Consider the following 8896-nt stretch of genomic DNA (forward strand, 5'->3'; position numbering starts at 1 on the left):
TTGGTACACTACCCAAATAACCATCTCTCTACTAAAATCTAGGTTTTGTGATTGCACAAATCCCAATACCGTTTATGAAGCATGCTAGGTCTGACAACAATCCCAGATGTAGGAACAAGTTCCACATCCTAGAAAGTAAGTAATCACTAAACACCGATCCGATGGGCCTAATTACTCGAGAAAGATAAGCTTTATTTTGCTCTCCATGACAGAATCCCAGAATCCTTTGCATTATGAACCAAGCTGAGCTCCAACATCTGGTCTCCAAACTAAGGGTCAATGTGCTCCACAAGAAATTGCCCCGACACGCCCATGGTCCCCGCGGATCCTTGGAACTCATTCGTACTCGAGTCACGGCCTTGATCGCGAATGAACGAATTGAATGTGCTCCCTACTCCGCGGAAATAACCCGTCTTTACACAGAGCGTCTCATCTCAGACGCCATCCTCAATGGAGAGAAACACGCCCACACCATGGAAATGGCCACGTGGTGGTTGGCCGAGGATAAATCAGCCATTCACAAGCTATTCAAGGTTTTAGTGCCCAGGTTTCAGGTAAAAAAGCTCGATTGTATTGACGTTGAACCATGGACGTAAATTGACAATGTTGCTTTGATTCTAGGATTCAAGGAAGTCTTACACTCAAATTTGGACGGTGCCCGTGAATTACGAGACCACCCTTCAGGCTCCGAGCCGAGCATGGGATGGGAAATTGAAGGTGGTGGAGCTACGAGGTCATCCCTTGCCCAAGTTGGAGTATTCGAATAGCCAACCCAATCGAAATCATATTCACAATTTTTTGTTATCGGAGGCCAAGCGGGATTTCAATCTCACGGCCGTAGCTCAGGCCATCGCAGATCAAGAGCTCAAAGAGTTCAATGCCAAACATGGGGAAAATCCTGATGATGCTGAAAAATGATCTTGTGTTCAAATCTCAATGATATAATAAATCGTTTAGTCCCGTCTGAAATCCCTGTAAGGTTTCTTTGCGTTGGATATGGTTGAGTTCCGCCATTAATGTTGATGTTGTTGTTATTTCCATGGAGAAATAGAAATAGAAGGTGTGATCTAAAAGGGTTGCATTAATTCTGTGTATAAGAGAAGATTTACAGTATGGAACCGGAGTTGAGTTATGGCTCTGCCACTAAAGCCAGTTGTGTTGGCCTCTCTATGGAATATGAGGACTCACATAGTTGTCAAGAAGCCAAACAATTGTTCCATCTATCCAAACTGATCGAAGATATGAATCCCATGATTGCTTGGAATATCATCAAGTAGGCGGGTTTTTCGGATGTATGAGGCCCATCATCATGACTACTAACGTGTAGTAATTACTTACTTTTCAGATCAAGAGCTCTTCCGTCTATGAAATTGTTAGATCTTATATTAGAGTGGATTGTGACCTGCTGTCTTCCCAATGACAACTGTTCAAAGCTTCAATCTCTCTTGGAACACCTGGAGGACATCCTGAAGGGAGTGGGCAAAATTGTGGAAGTGTGCCTTGTTCCAGCTTTGGCAACGGAGGCTCAAAGTCAGGATTGCTTACAAATGGGTCCTCGTCTGAGTCAAGCATTCGGTCGCAATTGCTCAATGTGGCAAATGACCACACCCCCGGCCGAATTTCAACACTTTTTGGAGGCTGTTTCCAAAGAACCCCCTGAGGAGGCTGACACATCCTCAGATCTTCCGTTAGATATCAAATTAGAGGTAACTGACCAGGATGTCAACTTGGACGTGAACAGAGTATTTACATGTGATAAATGTGACCGAAGGTATAAAAACCCTAGCCACTTCCACGCCCACTTGCTCAAATGCAATGCCCAAGAGATACCCACTCATTGGAGAAGGTCTGGAGGCAAATATTTCTGCGCATTCCAAGGATGCAATCACAGCCAAAGTTGGACGACGTCTACTGGTGTTTGGAAGCATATCGTCAAATCACATTCCAGTGTCCAAGAGCAATCCCCTTTCACTTGCTACTTCTGTGATAAATCTTACCCTAATCGGACTCTAGTCAATGAGCACATGAATCGATCACATATGAAGAAGTTCAAGTGTGACATTTGCGGCCGCGGATTTGGCGACAACACCTCCAGGAAATCACACATGAGAATTCACTTGGGCGAAAAACCGTATCAGTGTGACCAATGTGAGTATAAGTCTGCCAGTTCAGGCGGGCTGACGACTCACAAAAAGATCATGCACGATGATAATCGCCGAAAAGAACACTGTTGTGACAAGTGTGGGAAGAGGTTCGCCCTCAAGTCTAACTTGAAGGAACACATCCGTTCTCATTCGAGTGAAAAGGCGTTTCTTTGTGGAGTGTGCGGCAAAGCACTGAAAAACAAGCAGTGTCTCAATCGCCACCTTTTCACGCATGGGATCAAACACACGTGTGAGGTTTGTGATAAAGATTTCGCCAGTTTGTCTACTTTAGGTATTCATCGCAGAGACAAACATCAACTACTCAATTTGCCAATTGAACACACCAAGGATATCAAATCGCTTCTGGAGATTTCTGCCCCGTCCAAACCTCCTGCATGAATGTTTTGCTGTCCTATTGTCAAAGACCAATCCCTGTGTCACTGATTGGCCTTGGCACAAATGTTGTTCTCTGTCCCTACATCCAATTAAAAACCTTTCCTAATTTTACTAATGTTTCAAAGTTATGTAGAAGGATTCTCCAAAATGATACTTTAAAAAACTTCTTTTACGAATCAACGCAGAGCGGATGTTCAGTTTAAATGCATTTTGAACAATTTTTAAATGTACAGAAGTATTTCAGGTTAAGGGAGATTAACGTTTACAGGGTGCGTAGAAAATTCAGGAATTTATCTTTGTCGCAAATATCTCCACAAGAAATCGACTAATCGATACAAATTTTGATCCCTAATTTAAATTAAATATGAAAGCTTCAATGATTTCACGGTTCAGTTTATCGTTTGTTTTCCTCATTAAATTTCCTCAAATATGTACCAAATGCTGTAGTCTATTTATTACCTTGATATCATGTCTTGATTGAAGCCAACATAATTATGGCAAAAACCATGGTAAACTGTACTTGCACCACTCTTGAACCATTTTTGATAAATTCTTCCTTGGAGTGAACCTGGAACTAGATATTTGGTGACACCATCTCTGCACGTATGTTCTCTTTCCAATGCATGTCCGAGATCTAATGAAGAAAGAAAGGACAATAAATTGAACACTAAAGTCATTAAAGCTTTAAAAAGCTTAGTCTTAAATGTGCCTCTAATATTTTGTTTCCGTTTCTCAATCTCTTGTGGAGATATTTGTAAAAAATAAATTCCCGAATTTTCATTGCACCTTATAGAGCCTGTGCACCAAGATCCGACCTCAATACGAATTGAAAGGGGACAAGGGGAAAAAAAGATTTAGTGGTAGAGCAAATGAGATTTAGGAAATTAAAAGTAGACCCTTGGGGGAAAGCAAACCCAACTGCATATAGATCGGCAAGCTTTATGTTCAGATATTTCCTGTTTTAAAGCAAGTACCATTTGCAACAATATGAAATAAATCACTTACAAAGCCGTTCCAATTTCAAAAAAACGCTCATCCTTTTTAGTCCGTATGCAAATGATCAAATTCCAAGTTGTTTATAGAAACATGTGCATCATTTGAGCTACACCAAATTCCATTCTTTTTCCTTCCTTGCTTAGCCAATGATATTTTTTTGATTGGTGCGTGTTATGATTGGAAGGTTCAGACTAGCCCGGCCAGTCAAGCCAGCTTTCACATCGTCCATTCTATCGATAGGCAGAGTCAAAATCCGTAGCATATTGGTTTTCCGTCTGCGAATGCGGTTGGAACATCTAGGTAATAATTGCCTTTGGTGAGAGGACGACGAGTAGAACTCAAACCTAAGACCTCCCTAATGCTTGGACAATGCAAAAACCATTACGACTTGTCGCCTCCATTGAAGGGTTATTTTTTTGCGCCCGGGTTTGCAACCCATAACATCTTGAGAAAACAATTTTATTGTATTAGTTAGTATTATCTCTTAGACCACTCGGTTTGACTAGTTTCTGAAAGGGTTAACTTCGAACACCCAGGTTTGAATCCACGACACTTGGCGAATAGAATCTTATCTTGTTTGCGTTACCAGTACGACAGGTTAAAAACACTAGCTTCAATAATTACTCGTCGCACTATTTGTTTTCTTACAAGTAAAAACGGTACTGCCCAGCAATACAAAATTAATTTATGTAATATGGGTGCTAGAGTCGAAGGGTTGAACCTCGCCCGGCCAGAGAAACCAGCCATTACATTGTCCGTTTACAATTTCGATAGGCAATACCTTAAGCCATATCAGATTGGTTCTCCATCTACGGGTGTAGTTAGCGTCTAACAGTTTCCTTAAGAAAAGTCGAGAAAGAGAATCGAATCGAGACCTCCCTCATATCATATGAGGGCACTGCCCAGCTTGGTTTTCCTTTTCAGCCTCTTCAGCACCTTCCTTATCAAGAGCATTTATATGTGGTGGAGTCTTTAACTTTGTCAGAGGGAAACAACGCTCGTAGCTCTCCAATCTTTTTGATAGACCATCGAGACAATAACCACAGTGGAGAAAAGGCTTTGACAAATTATTGCTCCATTTTCAGTTGGTGTCTTCTTGTTCCAAAACCTCAGTATTGGTGATGGGCAGGGCTTTCCAAAAAATGCAAATGCTTTATCTTTCATTTTTTGCAATCATTTTGTATTACGTATTTGCATTATTTTGTGTCGAGTTTTCGAGTTTTGCCATTGATTGTACCATTTTTTCTTGAAAATATATCTTGCAAACACAGCACAGTTGATGCATGACTTAAGCACAATTCTTCTGCCATGACGCAAGCTACTTTGTTCAAAGCACATACATTTTTAATAATTCATTTAATAACCTGGCATACTTTAATGTTTTTGGCTTTGGCTGCACAGCACACATAAAGTAAAAGATAAGGCTTGCTTTAATCATTCAGCAGAGTAGAGTAATCATGGGTAGAGAGGTTTGCACATCTATTTTTTGGCGTGCTCTTGAATTTTAGCTTTTCATGGTATTTGTTTCATTGTTTTGGTACTGGCACTTCTTAAAAGAATAAATTTAACTGGCAATATCTGCATTCCTATGCTTTTTTACATTTTTAGTTGCATTTATTTGTAATTCTATTTGCATTATTTGGACAACCCTGGTGATGAGGGACGCAGTATCTTTTGTTACTTCCTTTTCTCCTTACACCTTTACAGAGTTGTGATGTAATTGTGATTGCAACTTCAAGTAATTGCAATTGTAGGTTTCGTACCTATTGAGATCAAATTTTTTTCGATTGATACTATTATAGTTGATGTAATTCAGATTTTTTGTAGAATCCGTACCTTTGCTGGCTATGCCATACCCATCAAACAAGGTTAACCAACTCCATATCCAGATGATATCTGATCTACTAACGAATTATAGAGGGGAGATCTGGATAGCCTTTTACTGAACTGCTGACGGCAACTAGTGCTGGGGTGAGTCCGGACTCAAGTCCGATTGCACCTGAGTCTTTCACTTGATTTTTTAAGAATTGGCCGGATTGATTCAGTCCTTCAAAAGGGCCTCAAATAAAGGAACCCAAATTTTCAGAAAATAACGAAAGGGTCAAGGTATTTGCGGTCCATACAGTCAATATTAGGAAAAAGGAAATTAGAATTCTTCAAAATATCAAGCCTGTAAATCAACAATTGTTGCACCATTTTAATAACAGAAATATATTCAATAGTACTACAATTGAAGCATATGACATAGAGACAGGTTGTGGCATTTATTAGCGTTGCAAAAAATGACATTATTGCAGCAGGAAAATTATACTTAAGTGGCAAAAAATGAGTTCTTTTAAGGTCAATTGGGTCAAAAATCAGATTTGGATCAGATTTTGCGAACTATTTCAGATTAAAGTCGGATTAAGCAAATGTATCTCCGATTCAGATTTAGATTCGAATCCGAGGAAATTTCGGATTCGGACTCGGATTAAGCAAAAAAATTCGGATTCGGATTCAGATTGAGTAGAAAATTTCGGTTTTGGATTCGTTCGGATAGGGAATAGCTATTTATTCAATTGTAGGGGCAATCTTTGCATGGAGGTTATAAAAGTGATGCTTGAAGAAAGTTGACAAGGTCAAGACACCTTGAATGCATGCGCTATTTCATGCCGTCAAATGGCAAGGGGCATGATGAAATGGCGAGTGCAATCAAGGTGTCTTGACCAATCGAATTTTTTGAGATCTGAACTTGAATAAACTGCATGCAAAAACGCCGCCGCTATCTGATACACAGTTTTGTTTTACAAGAACCCATTTTCAAGAAATTATTTTCCCTTGAAACCAGTTGAAGCTAACTTGATGTTAGAGAATGCCTATTTTCTTCACGAGTGGCTAGAAACTTAGATTCCGGCCACTCGTGAACACAGCGTCATGAAATAAGATCTCTAATGGTGGCGTTTGGTTTCCTTTGCGTGTGGGAGAGGGAACTTTATAACGCTGAAAACCGGTCTTTTAAAAGGAAAAATTCTCGGATTTGGATTACATAAAAATCACTTTGGATCAGATTCAGAGACCTTGTGGGATCTGATGCAAAACTCAATAGTCACACAATGGAGCGAATCACTTAGTTCCAAAACCGTCCACATCTATATATTTTGGTGTTTATCATCTATCCCATAAATCGCATTATCCCTTGAAAGGAGCAGACTGGAATGAGTCAGGCACATACCAGTCTGCTCCTTTCAAGGGATTACGCCATCTATGGGATGGATGATAAGCACCAAAATATATAAATGTAGACGGTTTCGGAACTGGGTGACTCGCTCCATTGAGATAGTTTTTTAAGATAGTAGGTCTAGAGACCCTGGTCAGAGACGCGAGGTTTGACAAGTGGCTCCACTTCAAAAAAGTAAGCGATCACATGAACAAAAAAGTTTCCAGACGGATTTTGAATCGATGCGCTGTTTAAGAAAGAGTACTGTAATGACAAGCACCATTGAATATTTTCTTCAAAGACACTGAAATTTTACTCAAAGACAAGCTGATTCATGGATATGGTATTTTAAGTTATTAAGTGGAGAGATGCCATGAATAATAGACGCTAATTGCACGATGACCCAATTACTCTCTTCAATACGAATGTTTGAAGAGGGTGACTGAGAAAAGGAAAATCGATTTAGATATTCTGAAACAGAACTTTTTGGAAAATAAAGAACTCTTGCATCTCTCTAAACCATTGGATACTTTATCACTCGTGACGATCATGCGATTAAGAATAGTTTCATAATTTCTAAATACTTTCTGGACCCATTTTTTCATAAGATTAGATTGCTAACATATTTTATTCCATTATTACGGCATGTGAACTTCCTGAGTCTCTCAAGAAACAAGTTCCTTTTAGACTGAACAATGCAATTTGTTAAAATGGTTGTACTCTGTCTTTTGAAGTGCATTACTCCAAATTGATACTGGCAGAATGCGAGAAATCAGCGTGATAACAATATCTTATTGAGAAATACCATACTGAGGCAATTCTAATGCAAAAGACACTTTAATGTTGTAGAATAAGTTGGTTGAACCCAAGGTGAATCAAATTTGTCACAAACCATTCAAAGCTTTGCCTTCTTACGCGATACAAACATGTTAGGTCTTTTTAGAAATGACTGACTACCTGTTGAGAAAGTTTCCAAACAAAGCCCATGTTCGTTGACAATTGGCAGCCAATCAGATCGCTCGAATGTGATGACGTATACTCAACCTCGCGGGTCTCGGCATTTAGGGTCCCTAAGTAGGTCCATTCACAGATTATAATGTTGACGATCTTTGATTTCCCTCACATTATAAGAGTTGCGAAAGAAACCATTTTCAAAACAAATCTACATTCATTAAGTTTATCCTGCAACTTTGGACTTGGATCGGATCCGAACCCAACCCGACTTTTTCCTTTCCCCAATCCGAACCCGAATCCGAACGTAATGTTCAATCCAACCGAATCCGATCCGAAAAGTCGGATCCGATGCACAGCCCTAACTCGTACGTGTCCGACTTTTGCCGGACTCGCCCTAGGACTAACTGCACCGTGGACGGCTCTACCCAGAAACTAAACCGCAAGATTCTAAAACACGCTAAACAGGGTGTTAGTCGTTCCGTAATAAAAGGAACGGATTACAGTTCCAGTAACTTTGGCCGAAATGAGTAATTCATTATCGAACAGCAGAAAGTCGAGTGTCCTTTAAGATGTCACAACTGAATCTCCACCCCATTTCATGTTACCTCTAGCGGAAGAAATCATAACTATTTACGGGATGCGTGATTACGGCTCAAAAGAGAGGCCAACGTAAGCTATATATGCACAAAGTATTTCATTCTTGGAACAAGCGCGTCATTAAACCACTAATCGAGAATATTTAGTCCTTCACCATTTATGTTCGCCAAAGGTTGGAAGGAAAGGATGTGTTGCTCTTTTAACGAGCACTCATGTTACTTTTCACAAGAGCATGCTGGAAAATATATTCATTAAGATGTTCAACGGCCAATAACGGGACTAAGTGGGAAAAAATTCAAAGAAATAAGTGAAGTATTCCTCTACAGTGATAAATCACTTCTGGTTCAGAAAAAGGCCACTTAATCACCATCAGGTGTGACATGACTGTAATCTTGAAGTATTACTGACATCAGTAAGTGGGATGACTGTAATGGTCCAGTTACACGACGCAAATTTTATCACGTAAATTCGACGAAGCAGCGATTCACAGCTCACTGACAGGGTTTGCAAATGGATAATCCCAGGGCTAAATACTGGGAAAGGAAAAGACTTGAGGAGTGCGAGAACTAGTGAAAAATGATTTCGTGTTAAAATAAAGTAATGACTTCAATTT

General features: G+C 39.8%; 2 protein-coding genes across 3 annotated transcripts; both read left to right on the forward strand.

Annotated features, from left to right (window-relative positions):
• The first annotated feature begins 41 nt into the window (after window positions 1-41).
• Window positions 42-969, forward strand: LOC131879252 (large ribosomal subunit protein bL17m-like). Its single transcript, XM_059225520.1, has 3 exons — window positions 42-135; window positions 213-554; window positions 622-969. Exons 2-3 carry the CDS (start codon window positions 234-236, stop codon window positions 916-918), a joined length of 618 nt encoding a protein of 205 aa, XP_059081503.1. The 5' UTR covers window positions 42-135; window positions 213-233; the 3' UTR covers window positions 919-969.
• A 51-nt stretch (window positions 970-1020) lies between these two features.
• LOC131879249 (zinc finger protein 112-like) lies at window positions 1021-2651 on the forward strand. Of its 2 annotated transcripts, XM_059225518.1 has the most exons (3): window positions 1021-1273; window positions 1346-1706; window positions 1772-1911. In XM_059225518.1, the coding sequence occupies exons 1-3, from the start codon at window positions 1113-1115 to the stop codon at window positions 1775-1777; spliced, it is 528 nt and encodes a 175-aa protein (XP_059081501.1). In that variant the 5' UTR covers window positions 1021-1112; the 3' UTR covers window positions 1778-1911. The 2 variants fall into 2 exon arrangements, with proteins under 2 accessions (XP_059081501.1, XP_059081500.1); XM_059225517.1 differs by having other exon boundaries at window positions 1346-2651.
• Window positions 2652-8896: the final 6245 nt, after the last annotated feature.

The sequence above is a fragment of the Tigriopus californicus genome, chromosome 4, assembly GCF_007210705.1.
Source record: "Tigriopus californicus strain San Diego chromosome 4, Tcal_SD_v2.1, whole genome shotgun sequence".
Lineage (NCBI taxonomy): Eukaryota > Metazoa > Arthropoda > Copepoda > Harpacticoida > Harpacticidae > Tigriopus > Tigriopus californicus.

Excerpts from the sequence above, each read along its gene's own strand:
- LOC131879252 (XM_059225520.1), top strand. The coding sequence starts at position 234 with ATGAACCAAGCTGAGCTCCAACATCTGGTCTCCAAACTAAGGGTCAAT. Across the intron at positions 555-621 it reads TTTTAGTGCCCAGGTTTCAG|GATTCAAGGAAGTCTTACAC; the intron begins GTAAAAAAGCTC and ends CTTTGATTCTAG.
- LOC131879249 (XM_059225517.1), top strand. The coding sequence starts at position 1,113 with ATGGAACCGGAGTTGAGTTATGGCTCTGCCACTAAAGCCAGTTGTGTT. Across the intron at positions 1,274-1,345 it reads ATTGCTTGGAATATCATCAA|ATCAAGAGCTCTTCCGTCTA; the intron begins GTAGGCGGGTTT and ends CTTACTTTTCAG.